At 40.9% G+C, this 16,715-nt stretch overlaps 1 protein-coding gene across 1 annotated transcript in view; it reads left to right on the forward strand.

Moving 5' to 3' along the window:
• Positions 1 to 1,055: 1,055 nt before the first annotated feature.
• The window catches only part of ESRRB (estrogen related receptor beta), a 135,518-nt gene continuing 119,858 nt past the window's right edge, over positions 1,056 to 16,715 (forward strand). The window contains exon 1 of the mRNA XM_075103564.1: positions 1,056 to 1,733. Coding sequence (XP_074959665.1) covers positions 1,732 to 1,733 — 2 coding nt within the window. The 5' untranslated portion in view covers positions 1,056 to 1,731. The remainder of the gene's footprint in view (positions 1,734 to 16,715) is intronic.

Genomic DNA, 16,715 nt, shown 5'->3' on the forward strand with positions numbered 1-16,715 from the left:
AAGGGCATTTTTAAAAAAAACCTCATTGACTAAATCCTACCAGCTTAGATGCAAAGCATATCAACAAGAGGTGAATTATGTATGCAGCAGGATTTGGCCCCAGAAGAGGAAATTAATTTATCTTCCCACATGATAAATATCTGCAGTTGGTCTGAGATGATATGGTGGGTCCTTGCCTTGCTTTAGGATAGCTGCTCCTCTTGAACTAACTTCACTCCAGCAAGAGCAGCAGCTGCAGTGCAGTGTAGACATGCCTAAACTAGCTTAAATAGTTCAGGTACTGTTAGCCACTGAGCCAAAGAACCATGATGTTCAGCATGGGCTTGGTGCCTGAGGATTTTATCCTGCTCTTCAGGAGTTCAGCATTTCTCTACCATCTCAGCTCAAGCAAGCATAACAATATGTTGAAAAGAAGGCTGGTGGATCTGGTACGCTGTCTGCACTAGTACTTTTGCCTGCAGAGCTGAGCATGGTGCTAGGGATGATCATAGGAGAGCCTGCCAAAGGTAGCAGTATAGCAAAAGCTGTTCTGCCTCCCTCTGCCTGCTGTTCTCCCTGTTCTTCCCCACCCTTCCCCTGGTATTCATCAGGAGCTGCCTTGCCTTTGAGTCCATTTGCTATAAAACTGCATAGCCATTAAGGTTCTACTGGAGATCATGAATATCTAGGAGTTGGAGAAGGCTTGGACAACCAGCTGCCTCCTGAAAAAGCTTTTGGCCTTGCCTAACTGTGGCTCTAACAGGAGAACATGTAGAGGTTAGATATGGAAAAATCCAGGACCACTACCCCTGTGTCTATTAATGGAGACCAGGGCAGAAGCATTCCTGATGCACGCTCCCAAGTCATTTCCCAGATGGTGGGCTCCCAGCTGAGACTCTGCAAAAGATCTGTCCTGATATCTATAATTCATCAGTTTTCTCCTGGCAGTCAAAGACATGAGCAGGAATGATGGTTCAGGTCCTTGAGATCTAAGTAACTTCTGCTGAGTCAATAGGGGAGGTACCATCAATGCCCTCAGTTTTGTTTTCAGGACCAGCCTCATCAAATAGTGTTTGTGGGCAGAGACCCTAAGTAGACTGCCAAGCGGTTAAATTGCTGCCCACTAGTCCTCGTTTATTCTGCAGCAGACATACAAGCACGCCTGGACCAACCCCAGAACTTAACTCTGAACTCCTCTCTCATTCTGTCAGAATCCTCAACTTGTTTTTAAAATGGCATTTATTTTTGTTAAATTGCAGGAGAGTTGGATGCAGTCTGCCAATTGTGCTTTCCCTCTCCTTCTTTGTGCACTGAATTTTGTTCACTAGCTTTACATGCCTCAAGTTGCTGTAATGCTGCTGGGAGAGTAATTGCCTTGCGCTTTCTCTTTCTGATGCCCATGGGTGAGTGTGGGGGACTCCTCCCTGGGCACAGTGCAGAGTTAAAAGCCCAGCTTTTGCTGCTTTGCTTAAGACCTGGTTGTTTCTTTTCTTTTTTTTTTCCCCCCTTTCTCTTTTTTTTTTTTTTTTTTTTTTTTTTTGTCAGCTGCCTGTTATATCAATCACGGAGCCGGGATCTATTTATAGGTTGGGACTCGGAGTACTGTGTCCTAGTCACAAAGAGAGGCAGAGACGCAGAGGGGACTGTCGGCTGGTGCAGGCGGAACCAAAAGATATTTAATCAGCAATTAGAAACACCTGAGGGCAAGGGAAATTCTACTCCAGCCTCGAGCTTCATCTCTCAGCCCGAAGCATGTAAGTAGCAAACTTCTACCTTTTATTGCATTTATTGTGTTGTTTTTTTTGTTTTGGGATTTTTTGATCCAAATGTTGCTCTGCACCAATCCTTTTATCTGGGCTAAAAATTATGGCAGCATCTCAATACAGTTAAAGGTAATTTTTTTTTCTATTTTCACACTGTCAAAGGAAGGTCAGTGTGACCCACAAGGAGAGGAGTTGGTTCAGAACTTTGTAGAAATCAGGCAGTTTCACTATTTGCAAGTGGCTTTTTCCTCTGGAAATAAGCAAATGAAAGTTTGAGTGGAACAGTTGTGTTTTGGGAATAGAAACGGTCAGGTTTGCTGGCATTCCAGAAAGGTCAATGTATAATGTAACTCTGCTTAAGGGCTTACCAAGGACAGGTGCTATTTATCCCATGCTGGTAAAGGCAAACCTGGAAACTTCAGCAGTCCTGTCTTAAAAGAACCAAGCGACACCCTTTCCTCTATAAAAAAACCAGGCCCCCCCAGCTTCATGTCAAACCTTCTCTTAGCAGGGAGATTAAATTTTACTGAATGCATTTATCATTGAGCAGTTGATGTTTCTTTAATTTTAGAAGTTCCAAAGCAACTAAAGTCTCTTCAATGACAAAAGAGGGGTGCAAGTCTTTGCAAAGTCTGTGTAGTGGCAATCAAAGAAGGAACTTACTCTCTCATTGCCAACAAGCTGTTTGCTTTAAAGCAGTCAAAATGCAAAATGTTTGAACAGTGGTACATTTTTGGAGTATTTTTGTTAAAAGGAATATGAAGAGAGGGAAGAAAATAATTAGTCAGAAATTGTTTTTATTAATAGCTTTTAGTGGAACACTTTTGTCAAAACACAAAGAGGTTTTTCTTGTTTCATATTTTTGCCTCAGAGGTTTGGGTTATATCTTTTATCAAATTTACTTTTTAGATTTATTTTCAAGTATAGAAAAATTTCCTTGATTTCTTCTGTTTATAATTTCTACCCCCCAAAATGCCAATATTACAATTTTTAATTTTGGTATGCTAAGTTTTTGAGTAAAAATTTCTCATGAAATATATGTTCTAAAAACTCCCCCCCCTTACAATTTTTGAAAGTAACAACAAATAAAATGAAGCTAAACTTAAAATAATTTGGAGGAACAAGTGTCTAACAAAAATTGAATAATAAAACTAGAGCTGTCTCATAGTTAAAATGTCAAGTCCTAAGAAATACGTGATAGCTGAATTGCTTGGACTGACTGAAAGGCAACAAATAGGCTTGTTCTTTACTTCTTTATATTGTATTTCTTTGATGTGCATTTTATAATTCTCAAAGTTTTAAACTTAAGTTCTAGGAACAAAAAATACTGACTACAAATTAATTCTTTCTAAGTTCAGCTAGAATTCTAGATATAAAGAGGCTTTTAGGACAATATGGATATAAACATGGTGAATTTACACACACAAATAACGCCCAAAATGGTCATTACAATACACTGCTTGCTATGAAGCTCCCCTCCCCCCAGATAAAACAAAACTGTCAGCCTGACCATTCTCATCATAGGAAGCTTCATTTTTAGTATTAAGGCTTTTTGCTTTACTTAAAAATGAATTATTTAAATTATTTAAGTCCCTTTTCTGTTTGTTTTGGCATGATATTATATTTATTGCCTCTCTATGACAATGCAATGTTATTGTGTAATAAAGGGAGAGCAGATTTTTCTGAAAGGCATTAAAGAAATAAAATTGCTGACTCTGTAACTTGCAAAGAATCTATCATATAGCTGGTCTGAGGTACCCCTGAAAACTGAAAACCAAGAGACATCTTATCACTTGAAAAATATAAATTGAATCTTTTTCTTCCCTACACAAACAGAAATATCAGCAAAACTACGTTCAGGAATTACTGCAAAAACGCATTTACTGTACATTTTTGCAGAAATCCAAGCGTTCCCAAAGAAGTCCTCCAAGTATAAAGCTAGAAAACCTTTAGTCTTAAGAATTTGTTTGGACTGTTCAATAGTTGTGTCCACATAACTGCTGGACGTTACCCTCTTTCAACCGCATGTCGGTCTTTTCCCCTGTTAAACCTGCCATATCTTCTTATTACTGCATTTGGAAAAAATAACCAAGCATCGACTGTCCTGTAGCTTACCAATCAATGGTTTATGGGACCACTTTTATTTGAAAGGAGGGAGGGAGTTATCTGTGGTTAGAGGGGAGACTTTGATGTATTATGTGGAAGGAAGTCTTTGTTATTTAGTTTCTGCTTTGCTAATGTTTTACGTTTCGTGGACTAAGCACCTATCAACCTCCAAACGGACTTATTCTACACAGTGTAGTTTGTCACAGGGCTGTTGCATGATTTTTTTCATTCCTTAAAAAAGCAAACAACAAACATCTTTTGTTTCATCCTAGTTTATTTGTTTCTTTGACTGCAAAGTAATGATTGACATGCAGATTCTCTTCCTCATGCCCCTCCTTTCATTGCTGAGTATGACATCTCTTGGGAACTATAAATAAAACCTGTGCCAAATCTGCTGCACAGGTGTCTGGAGTACGGCATGCTCAGGTGTCTTGCTGTAAATCCCTGAGAATATGGAGTAAACACCAGCAGGAAGAAAATATTCTTCTTGAAACAATTCTGTGTTTTTAGAGGCCTTCTGAATAAACCCCCCAAAGCCAGCAGCCAGTTATTAAAGACTGTGTAGCTCGCTCTCCCTTGCTTTCTCTTACCTCTTTTATCACTTCACCTGTACATCTGTCCATCTACTTCTCATCTCTCTATTTTTACATTTCATTATGCTATGCTTACTCTCCCGCTCTCTTCTTTTCCTTTCCTGAAGACACATTTCTATCTGGCACAGAAAATAAACTCAGATTGCGGGTAGTTATGTTAATCTAATTCAATCCTCTGTGGGTTAGGAGTGAAATTCTAATAGTGGAGCTGTTGAGGGCTTTTTTGTTAATGGCTTGGGGATTACATTGAGTTAAAGGCTCATTTCCTAATCAAACAGAGAGGGAGAGAGTGACTCCGAATATTTATGAGTCTCCCAGCGCGAGTTAAACATTGAACTCCAAAAGCAGGATTTCAGTGCTGCAGAAAGAGTTAAAACCCCTCAGGGCTGCTGTGGAGAGGGGAGAAAAAAAAAAAAAGGAAACCAGTTAAGCCATCAGCATTTTCAACTGCTGTATAACTTCAGTTTGGTGAGAGAAAATAATCATCTCTCAGAGCTAAAATGGAAACTGTAGCGAGATATTTAAAACAAAGTCAAGTGATGCTTCAAAAAGGCTCTTCTTTAGTGAAGCAGGATACACGCAGTGCATGCAGCAGCCTAATAGAAACTCCAAATAAATACTCTTCTAAATGAGAAGGATTGGAGGGTGGGCTGCCCTTTTATTATTAGTGCCTGGAAGACCCAATTTAATTTTTTAATGCATTTTATTTTTGGTCCTACTTAACTCTTGGGTAACCTTTTCTTAAAAACAACAACAACAACAACAACAAAAAAAAACCCAAACCAAAACAAGAGAAAAAAAACAACCAAACAAACAAAAAACCAGAAAGAAGTGTGGGTGGGTCAGTATCTAAATTATTCTGTTCTGTAGACTGGTATCTTTTCAGACATTTTTTTCTGTCCTTCAGTTTAGCTGGAGTCTTGCATCAAATAGTATAGATGGAGAACTGGATTTGCTGTCACAGGAATGATTGACCAAATTAATGCCTGATTGCTTTTGTGATGAGTTCATCATATATGCTTGGGTAGACCCTGCTGTTGCTGAAAAAGAGCAGGCTTGCCTGCCAGCAGCAAGCAGAGGACCTCTGTGTTGCTAAGGCCTGGTGTGTTGTGAACTAGCCAGCAGCAGGCTTTTTTGCCTGAAGCTTGGACTTAGAAAATCTGTCTGCAGCAGGTGAACTGCACAAAATCAAGACTGTGTCATAATCCTGCCTTTCTTCTGTAAAGAGGTCCTGAAAAGGAATGGCGATAGAAACCTGCTGTCTTCTGACACATAGCCAAGTCATATCTCTGTGTTCCTCAGTTTCCCTGCCTGTAAAACGATACATGGCTGCCACCAAAAGTACTCCAAGATCTACAGAGAACAATCTTCTATAAATCCCAAATGGCTGGTTCGCCCATGGCAAAAACTGCAAATCAGTGACACAGGTGCATAGATTGAAAACAAAAGGTTTTGGTGCTGGCAACAAGAGTTAACCCCTCTTTGCTTTTTTTGTTTTGGGTTGTTTTGGTTGGGGATTTTTTGTTTGGTTGGTTGTTTGGTTTTTTTTTCTTGGCTTTAATACATTTGGTACAAGCCACCAAAATGGTTTTCTGATTTTGGTGAGACAAGCAGATAGAAGGCTAACTTACTCCTAGTATAACATTCAGTGGCGTTGTCCTACACACTAGGTCTGAATTTGGTCTTGGTGACTCTTGTTCAGATGAAGCTCCAGGTTTATTACTCAAAAGTGGTAAACTTTTGCTAAAAAAGTAAGTTACTGAGTTACTGTTTGGTTCTGGAGCCATGTGTATTGATGGTCATCCTGTATAGAGTGAACTTTGTGGTTTTGCTGACATGTCTATCTGGGTGCAGCACCTTGAGGTAAGAATTGGCACATAGCCCTAGTTTAAAAATTATTTAAAACTGCGACCTGATGTGAATGCCTGAGGCCCCTTTCTCTTTGTGCTCTGTGCCTGGACCTGCTGAGGAGAGCACCATCAGCTAGAGTGTACTTTATTAAATGGATTTGAAATACATAATTGTGTTCTTTCCCTCTAATAACTGGCACCCACAGCAGATCACTTTGAGACAGAAGCTTTCTGTGGCTGAGCTGAACACTGCAAAATATTTTTTTCCTGCCTTCCTCTCCTTTCCATCCCAGTTTCCTTTCTGTTTGCCTCAGCCTTTTCATCTCCTGCACTATTCTGTTGTGGCCATGGCCTAGCAGTTTATACTTAGATTTCCCCTACTGACCTTTTAGGCAAAATACTCTTCCTTCTGTTTTTGTCCTTTCTGGTGCTATGCTGAATCCTATGAATGACCTGCTGCTGTTTACCCTGAAGGTGGCTGCATTTCAATGCAGCTTTCCCTGGCATATATACTGTTTATGAAGAGCTGGGGAACTAAAAATTGATCTTCAACTTTTCCACAAGCTACATAGAAAGTTACTGCATTCTTGTTGTCCTCCATGCATGCCACAAGTACTTAGATTATTTTATAGTGGTGCAGGAATTTCAGGGAAGGAAATACTGTGACTCTCTAAACTTTTAAACAACACAGTTTAGTTGACATTATGACTCGCAAGTACCAGCAGTTTAAAAATCTTTGGACTCTTGAAAGTCTCTAGAAAAAGGGTTGTTTCTTTAGGGGAAATTACCTTTTCTAATGGGATAAAACTTACAACTACATCTTGTTATTTGGATCCTGGAAAGCATATGCCCAGCATGTACGAGAGGGAAGCATAAGTGGCGATTTTTATTCATTAAGGAGTCGTTGCCCTCGCCTTTCCCTCAACCATGTGCGATGCGAATGATCCTGCTCACAAGAGTTTGACGCTGCTCTCAGAATGGATTCTCTTTCTCTTCCTAATATTTTGCTGGATCAGCAGGAAATATACTCCAGAAGTTCTTGTTTCCCCAGCCTCCCGTGACTGCCTTTGTAGTAAGTCTGAGCAAATGACTGGTAGCTGTACACTAAAATATAGGCACTTCATCGACATCCATCTAAAGCTCACAGGACCTAAAGGGTGACTTTCTGGGTAAGAAGAGAGGGTACGTCTGCCACCAGGCCTTCCAGACAGCTTGCTTTTTGTTTGTTTCATTCTCCATCCTTGAGTCTTTCTTTTCCCACAGGTCTCCTGAGCTTTTTAAAATTGCAGTTACTGTCGTTGGCAGCTCTTTCCACTGCTTCCCTTTAAATAAGTAGTTCTTCCATGTTGCATCATGTCCCCATGGCCTAGCACAAGGGTTTTTAACCTTTCTCTGTTAGTGATGCAAACTCATGTAGGTTGGTGAAGAGCTCATGTGAATATGATTTTCTCAGTCATACTTTTTGGACCCACAGTCTGTAGCAGTGAGTATGGCAGCACTCAAGTTATAACCATTGGCTAATGCTGTGTTTGCATGGGGGAGGACAGCAAGGATTTTGTGAGTGAAACAGGCTAGGAAGGGATTCCTTGCATCAGCATCCTCTCTAATGCTTCACTCAAAAGTCATTCTAGGAGCCTATCCCAAGCCCTGCTGCTTTTTAGATGGAAACTTCTGTGTACAGCTTAAATGTATTCATGGCCAATCTATACCAAGCTGTTTGTTTCACTGTTGTTCTTTAATTCTAGCTCAGACACAGAGTCCCTGTTCAGTCTAAGGTGAGTCCCTTCACTGATGTGATGTGTTTTGCCCATCTTAAATGGGGTTGCTGCTTGCCTGTTCTCCATGATGTATGGAGAATTGCATGATCACAGCAAAACGCTTTGTGTGACTGCAGGCTCTGAGTACAGTCCTGTGTTTTGCCTCCGGTAGACCCCATCCCCTTTTTTACGTTGCAAATAATCACATGATTCTTCCATTCTTCCTGAGCTTTCTCCCCATCCCTCTTACTCTCTTTTTTTCTACATTGGATTAAACTTCAGGCTATATAGGATTAAACTTCAGTTTTGTATGTCCCTAAATAGACTCTACTCTTGTGACTCTCTGTACTGACTGTCCGTGCCATCTACTGCCTACGCAGTCCCCTTCTGTGAGTGTCTGCTGGTGCTCTGGGAGCACCCTATACTCCATGCACAGAGTAGTAGTGGGGAATAGAGAGCTATGGTTTCTTTGGGACCCTCCACCCTGTACAAAGAAATCGGATGCAAGGATGCCTCCATGTGCTCAAAGGGCAGTATACAGACATGCTAGTGCTGTGCTGAAGTAATGGGCCTTACCTCTCTGCAATACCATACCCACCCGGTTATATTACTTCCAGCTCTGTAGTCTCTCCTGGCACACAGGCTCATGGAATATGTGTTTAAGGAGGACAGAATTAATGGGGCTGCTGCTATGTTTGTGAAGGGTTAAATGATGGGGGATGAGAGCCACAGCTTCTCCTGGGGAACAAAGACTAGCCAGAAGAATTGATTGTCTTGGCTTATTGATCCTTTAGGAAACAGCACTGAAGTGATAATGCTGTTCCTGCTACTTTGAGGCACTTTGTACCAGCAACATCCTCTGTTTACCTAGGATTGCACAGAGATGTTCTGTTGCTAACCCATTCCAGAAAAACCCCGTGCTAGACGTGTTGAGTTTACCACTTCTCTGTCCACTTCCAGGGAGAGGTGCATGTGCAGAGAGGTAGCTCAGCAAGTGTTATTTTATAGTGCTTAATGGAGATTGGCTGCAAATGGTAGTTTGTGAGTTACTATAGTGACTTTGCTGGCAGTGTCTTGGTCTGCTGCATTCTGTGAAGTCTCAGGCTATCATGTCACAGGGTAACCATCTCCCCCATCCTTTTCCCTCCCTTCATCTTTCTGGCCAGTTGGCAGTCACCCCCCAGTTGGTCTTGCTTGTAAGTTGAAACGGGGTGATTGATCATTTTTGATCCTGTGATCCCAGTACTAACTTCTAGCCACCTGTGTGGGCTGATGGGGGGTGGATGATGAAACATCCCACCTGCTTTGCACTGAAGCTCCAAACCTGCCCTGAGAAGTCAGGCATTTATTTCTGGCCTCAGGGTGGCAGAGGGAGAAACACTCACCTCCTGGAGGAGCAGTGCTTTTTGTCTCCTCAACTACACCACCCCTATAGATGCATAAAACATGTCCAAAGAGCGCAGCATGCAGACTGTCAGCCCTAAGGATCTGTTGGGTGCTTCCACAACCATGGGCCTGTGAGGGGTGTCGGGGCATATGTTCCTGCCTGTTTTGGGGTTCTCAGTTGTCCTTGTAGCACAGTGAGCTGGGGAAACCCTCACACTGTGCCCCCTGAAGCACCAGTTATAATCAGCTGATGAACTGGGCTTGGCTCACACCCTTAGCTGCACCATTGCTGAGAGCTACAAGATTTGGACTCTCACCTGTAGAAATAAAAGAGCAGCTTGCCCATGGTGCTCCCTATCTCCTTTCCTCTCTGCTTTCTACTTGTACATGCTTTGCACCCTTTCTTTTTCTGGATGCGGTGTTGTGTTTTGCAGAATCCCAGGCAGGTATCTGTAGCTTCCCATAGCCGGGTCAGAAGGCCAGGAAAGCTTGGGACCATTTGGAGGGTATTGCAAAATTTTGCATGAAGCCAGGAGGGCCACAAAGCTATTGCAAAATGCTTCTTTATTAAATCAGGCCAGCTTATATATAGATATATGCAAATAACTTACAGAGCCATTTAATTACCCTATATATAATTTCTAAACTTCATCCTCTTTGATGTTGCCAACAACTGTATTGCTGTACTTGATGTTTGACTTTACATCTCCACCATGTGAAAGCAAATTATGAGAAAAATTGCAGTTTTGTTTTAAAAGAAAAGTGTCTAGACCACAAGGTTTCAGGAAACAACTAAAACGCGATGCCAACTATCTGCTTTTTTTTTCTTTAAAGGGGTGATAAGAATAACCACCAATGTATCATATAGAATATAATTATGTTTATTTTGGGAGTTGATCAGTAGTTGAACATTTGAGGCTCACGATACTGGTTTTAATATAGTATGCAACAGTATTATGTAATGTAAATTTATTATCTACTACTTAATAAATCTCATGCTGTGATTGTTCCACTTCTTTTTAACTAGCTCTCAGACTATGGCTACAAGTTGTACTGGCAGCTTTGGCTGTTGCTTCCATTTTGCCCTCAGTGTTTGTATCATAACACATTCCCTGCTGCTGGGGCTGCTGCATGACCCATGAGATAGCTCCTGTCTGAAAGAGCTTCCAATCCGATTCAAGACAAGAGACTACCAGGGGGTAGAGGCAGTCATGAAGTCTGTAGCTAGAAGATGAGGGTAACCAAGATAGAAATTTGTGGTAAGTGATTACTGCACGCAGGTCTTGTTTGGAGTACAGGTGACTTTATTGCTGTGCACTTAACTAAAAGATAACCAAAAAAAAGAGCATAGGCCTTTATTTTCCTGTGTAACACCTGCCTAATTCTTTGCTTTTCAAAATTAGCACTTCTACTTTCTTAGCTAGGAAGAGAGGTCTGCTACGTGTTCTCAGTATCTTTGTACTCGCATGTACATTTCCCCCCTTTTTTCAATGCTGTAAACATCTTTTCTCTTTAAAAATAAAAGTGATTTAAACCAAAGGAAGTATTTTTTTTTTACACAACACAAAATTAAACTGTGGGATTTATTGGCCCCTGCATCGCTCGGTGGCAAAGTTGTGGATGGACTCAAAAAGATATCAAGGAATTTATGGAACATGTGGATTCATTAGTGGCAAGTACACCTCATGGTCTAGAGGAACAGCTTAAGCCATAGGCTGCCAAGATACTGATTGTGAGGTCTGCAAAGGTGCAGCAAGGTGAAGATCAGGGAAAACAGTCTCCTTTCTTACAGTCTTTCCCTGAGCATGTGTTAGTGATTGATATCAGAGATAAAATATGGGACTAAGTGAATTCTTAGCTTGACCTGGCATAGCTGTCCTCACAGCTTGTCTTGCAACTGGAACCAGTGGTGGTGTTCTTTGCAGACAGCTGAATTATTTACAGGATACTGTTACAGACATGCAGCATCCTTATTTTGGGGTACTTGATCTTGCTTGCCCTGAACGTTCTTCTGCTGTTATAGGCAGTGTTTCTAAAGCTGTGAAAGTCCCTAAGATATATAAACTATGTCACTGTGAAAGTAGTAGTGAAGACAAGAATGCAGCCAGGGAGTGAGGATGAGCTAAGCAGAAATGATGCTTCCTGAATTTACCATTTCTGATTGGTACTGTGTTCCTTCCCACTGACTGGGTGGCTCTTGTGGCGGAATTTGCAGGGCAGAAGTAGGCCCAAAGAGAAAGAGGCAGTGGGTTAGAGGGTGCTTTCAGGTATTTATGTTTAAGACCACATTATGCAGCAGCTGTGAGTTTGTTTCAATGTATAACATCCTCTTCTCTGCAATGTGTAGGTCTGCAGGTTTAGTCACCTGATGGGTTTTGGTTTGGTGACATGTTGAGTCAGAGTAGCGTTGCACTGCTGTATCACCAGTTGGTGAAGGTTTCTTGAAGTAAATGGGCATTACATTATAACACCCAGTAGGGCCTTTCCCATGCTGATACTTGTTCCTTTTAACTTCGACAATGGCTTCTGGCTTCATCTTTCCCATCTGTGAGTGAGGGGGAGTGGTGTGCCTGCAGTACCTTCCTGCTGCAGTAGAGTATCTGGAAAAACATTCTCAGGTTTTACCTGACAGAGGAGGCATTTGAACAAGAACAAGATATTTTGATTTTAAGTTGAAAGTCCAGTGTGAGAAAGAGGAAGAACCACAAACATTTGTGCACTCAGTGGTTATATGGAGTAGCCTGCTTCTTGTACACCTACCCTGTGAGCCCAGAACACTGAAAAAGTGTCCTGTTATCTGCTGAAAACTGTAACCTGGTGTTTTGTCTTCCCACTTCTTGCCCCTGGGATTTCATGGGTCTTCCCCAATGCAGCCATTTGTAAACTTGTAGTTGTAAACCTATGTAAACTTGAAAGCTGTCTCATGTAGTTTTACTGTTTAATGTATGTCTTCAGTAAAACACGAGTGCCTTGTGCATCTGACCAAATTTACTTTCACAGCCCAGAATTCACCTTTGTAGTGAAAGGACAGGTCTGCACTACATTTTGGGAGCTAGAAAAGGCCAGGCAAGGGACAACAGTGCCTCCTATCTTGCTTCAAGTGTAGACTGTAATCTTTTGCATGTTTCTTCAGTGCTTTGCATTGGTAGGTACTGACCCACATGGGAATCAAAACCAAAATCTCTTACACTGAAGTCCTGTTAAGCACTCAGACCTGAAAAACTCATGACAGGCCTGGAGTGCTGGGAAGCCATGCTAGTTTTAGCTTTCCATCCCAGCCAGAAATAGTCCCAATTTTCCTTCATTGTTGTGAGCTCATCAATAATGTGGGGTAATTATGTGAAAATGAAGACTGATATGATTTTGTACAAACATCATCTTGTACCATTTTCTGTATAAAAGTGGAGCCAAGAAGGAATTTATGCTGTTGGTTTCCCATTCATCTGGGAACTGCTGCAACTTTGGTAAAGCCACGTTTCTGCAGAGAGAGGACTCGAGCTGCTAATTTGACTGTAGGAGTTTATTTCTGGAATGCAGCAGTGTTTCACCAACGGAGCAGCTGTCCTGGAAACACTTACTGCATGGGGTCATTTTCCTCTCTGTGTGTAATCGACAAAGCCACCCCAGTTAATCTGAATCCTTTTAAGTCTCCTAAACTAGACCACAGGGAGTGCAGAGAGGTCTACAGGACTCTGACCTCCTTCGCTTCCTTCTCCTGTCATTAGGGAAGAAAAAATTACTCCCATGCTTAAATGTCCCTTAAAGGGGAAGCCTGTAATCTTTTCTGAGCATTGAAAACTGTTTCTGTCAGTAACATGCTACTGATTTGGGAGAAGGCATTGGTCCTCCATTTTCTATGGATATTTTGTAATAGTAGCTACACCTTTCCCAAGTTCATGAGCTATTCCTAGTTGTGAATTCACAGCAGTCAGAGGTAGGAAAAGCTTCTTGGGTAATTCAATTCTTTTTCTTCTGTTTGATTTGCTTTGCTTGCACAGCTTTCTTCTATCCCAGTTCACTTCTGGGGTGACAGCTCTACAGCTCAATTCCTTCTGCCACAAGAGAGATTTTCCTGGTTATTCAGTTTAAATTATTTCTTAAATTTTTTTTCTCCCTAGTTCTCTCTCATGTTGCCCAGTTCCTTCCTCACTGTTTCTACTCTTCAGTTCTTCTTAGATGTAAGTTCTGTCTCTAAATCCTCCTTGGTCTCCATGGTTTGTTTTTTTTTTCCCTCCTGCTACAACCTTGCATCAGTCTCTTGGACTGCTGTATAATTTTTATTGTGGTTCTGTTGAGAAGGTTTTTACACTTTGAGTTTAGTGATTGCTTTCTTTGTCCTTAAACTGTCTACTAGGTCAGGGTGCAAGGCCAGCCACAGGTAGCAGTTCTTTGAGGGTAGGAGGACATTCTCTCTCAAGCCTGGGGAAGGCCTTTTTTGAGAGGCTACCACCTGGCAACTGCTACACCTGTAATCTGGCCCAGCCTTGCTGCAGCCCTTGTGGGTGCAACACTGGAGCTCTGCAATGGAACTCTGCATCTGCCAGGATTCAGGGACTGCGTCTTCATTCAGGTACTTGAAGCTGAGAACACAAATTGCTCTGGCTGCTGTCTCCTCTTTCACCAGGCTGTGCTAGTGTAGCTTTTCAGATGAGTAATTATGGCTGGGGCTTCCTAAAAATTAACAACTTCATCAAGGATTTTTTGCCCCTACATTTAGTTGTTTCAGAAAGTGATCTTAAAAAAAAGACCTCACTGAATTCAGCTATAATATTCAAGAGTTTAATTTCAGAGTGAAGAAAACTCTAGAAAATATTCAGTGGATGTACAGTTTCTTTTTCTTTTTCTTTTTCTAAGTTCTTTGGCTTTCCAGATAAGTGATGGGCTGAACATAATTAGTCCTGGGTCATCCTTATGGGAAGGTAGAATCTGGAAACATGAAAAAGTTGGTGTGATCATTTTAGAGAAAAGGCAATATAGATTTTCCTTACTGAGAGCCAAGGAACACTTTCCTACTAACATTGTTTTAGAAGCTGAGGCTGAAGTTAGAGAGATGTTGCAGAAAGGACAGGTGATCAGTTTTTAACAAGAGCTTGCTATGATGCAAATCAGATAGGGGGTTGGAGAACAGTGGTGTGTGCCTTTAAGAAGCCATCAATAGTTGATAAAGCATTAAACTGACATGTAATGGAGAAGAATAGAAAAGTATTTTCCCCAATACCTTGACAGTCTCTTCTGATGGAACATGGCTATGTTCACTTGAAATTAAATGTTGGATTTGTTTTACCTGTTAAAACAAGAACAGTGTTTCGTTAGCCAGAGTATGTGGGAAATGAGAAGAACAAGGATTTTCCTCTCCTGTTTATGAACATGTGTTACAGCAGAGGTCACAGCTTCACTTGAGGCTTCCAGTGCACCCCTATTGAAAATGCATACTGTAGTAATGAAGACAAACCTGAACAGTGAGGCAAACGTATTGGGACTGACTGATTGACAAACATCTCTCTTCACTCATTTTGTAACTATGTTGTACTGTATTTATAGTATTTGTTCTAACTGGCAACTTACTCTTTGAAGCTTGAATAAAATTTGAAAGCAATAAAGGACTTAAAAGAATTAAATCTCATTTTCCTCACCTCCACCCACTCCAAATATTACTGAATTCAAGGCATGGGCAGATTTAACTGACCACTTTTCCTCTTGTTTTTGATTCATCCACTGCACAGGCCTCTCCATTAGCCTTTATACATTCTTTATTTATGTTTGATAGACTCTCGTACATGAAGCATATATCCTCTGGCAAAAATGGGTGGTTTTTCATATCAAGGTTGCTATAATGCATAAGAAATTGCCTTATAAAAACCATGTATGACTCCTTTTAATTGAAGCTCATTGGGAACAAACAAGTACTGGATAGTAGATACAGCACAAATACTTTTTAGTGAACGGTTTCAGCAGAGCAAGGCAGATGCTGTCTTTGTACACATTTGTCTTGCTTTCTGCAACTCTTAAAGAACCACAAGGGATCTAAGAGAAATTTTAAGACAGACCTATACCACTCTGATGCTCTAGACCAAACTGCATAGCACAGGCATTAAAATCCACCCAGTAACTCCTGCACTTCTCCAGGCAGCTTCTGAACATCTCAGTCTCCTAGAAAGACATACAACCTTGATTTAAAAACATTGCGATATATTGTCCAGCATGCCTCATTGCAACTTGTCCCAATGGCCAGTTCCTGCTGTTTAAAAATGTCTTTATTGCTAAGGTGAAATTTGTCTAGTTTTGGACACCAGGAGTAGGCTTGTCTTGTATCCCTTTAAAGCCAGATTAAAGAACTTTCCACTATTAATTTTTCTCCCACTTAAAATTAGATCAGGACACCCCTTAGCCTATTCTTGGAGTTAAATATGCTTCTTAGATCTGTCACTAGGTAGACTTTGTTTCAAGCAGGTATTAGTTTGACAGCACCATGCTTTTTGGTTCAGTAATTTATGTCTTTCAATCTCATTCTGTCTCAACCATGTCATCATTTACCTACATGAAACAGGAAGTTTTCAAAGAAAAATACCCCAGATATGAGTGCTTTTAAGAAACCATTTGACATTGCTAATGGTTTCATAGCTTTCACAGCTGCTGCTATGTGGGGTTCATATGTCATGTACAAGTATTTGTGTACACCTAGACTCATAGTAATTCTGCTTGTGGTCAGTTTGAATTAAACTAACCTTTTGGTGTTTTTAACCCAGATCAGGTCCTCAATCTGAGTTGTTCAAACATATGTGTTAACACAAGGGAGGAGGCAGGACAAATGTGGCTTGAGTGGGAAGGATGCTGGGATCTCCTCTTTCAGTAATAGAGGTGGATTAAAAAGATTCTTCAGCCTATGTACAGAGACTTAATTATTCTACAATCTGATTTGTAAGAGCTAAACTCCTAAAAGACACAAATAGGCAAGAACAGTATAGTTTATGCTCTTTGAATGTAACACGCATATGTTATTTGTATCAAATTAAAGGAAAAGCTACACTTCTGCAGAAGGGAGGAAGAGATGTGATTCTTTAATTGGTAATTTTAAAATAAAAATCTTATATGAAAATCTTCCAGAGAAAGAAACTCAGTATGCTCTAAAAGCCTTGGGGCCTTGCCCATACTGTATATGGCAGAATGTAGTTGTGTTGCTCCAGGAAGAATCTGGGGAAGAAATCCTGGCTTGGGTGCTTCTACATTCATAATTCCCCACTTTGCACAGGAATAAATTTTAAGAACAGAGTTACTTCAAGG

Source organism: Phalacrocorax aristotelis, chromosome 9 (genome assembly GCF_949628215.1).
Source record: "Phalacrocorax aristotelis chromosome 9, bGulAri2.1, whole genome shotgun sequence".
In the NCBI taxonomy this organism is placed as follows: domain Eukaryota; kingdom Metazoa; phylum Chordata; class Aves; order Suliformes; family Phalacrocoracidae; genus Phalacrocorax; species Phalacrocorax aristotelis.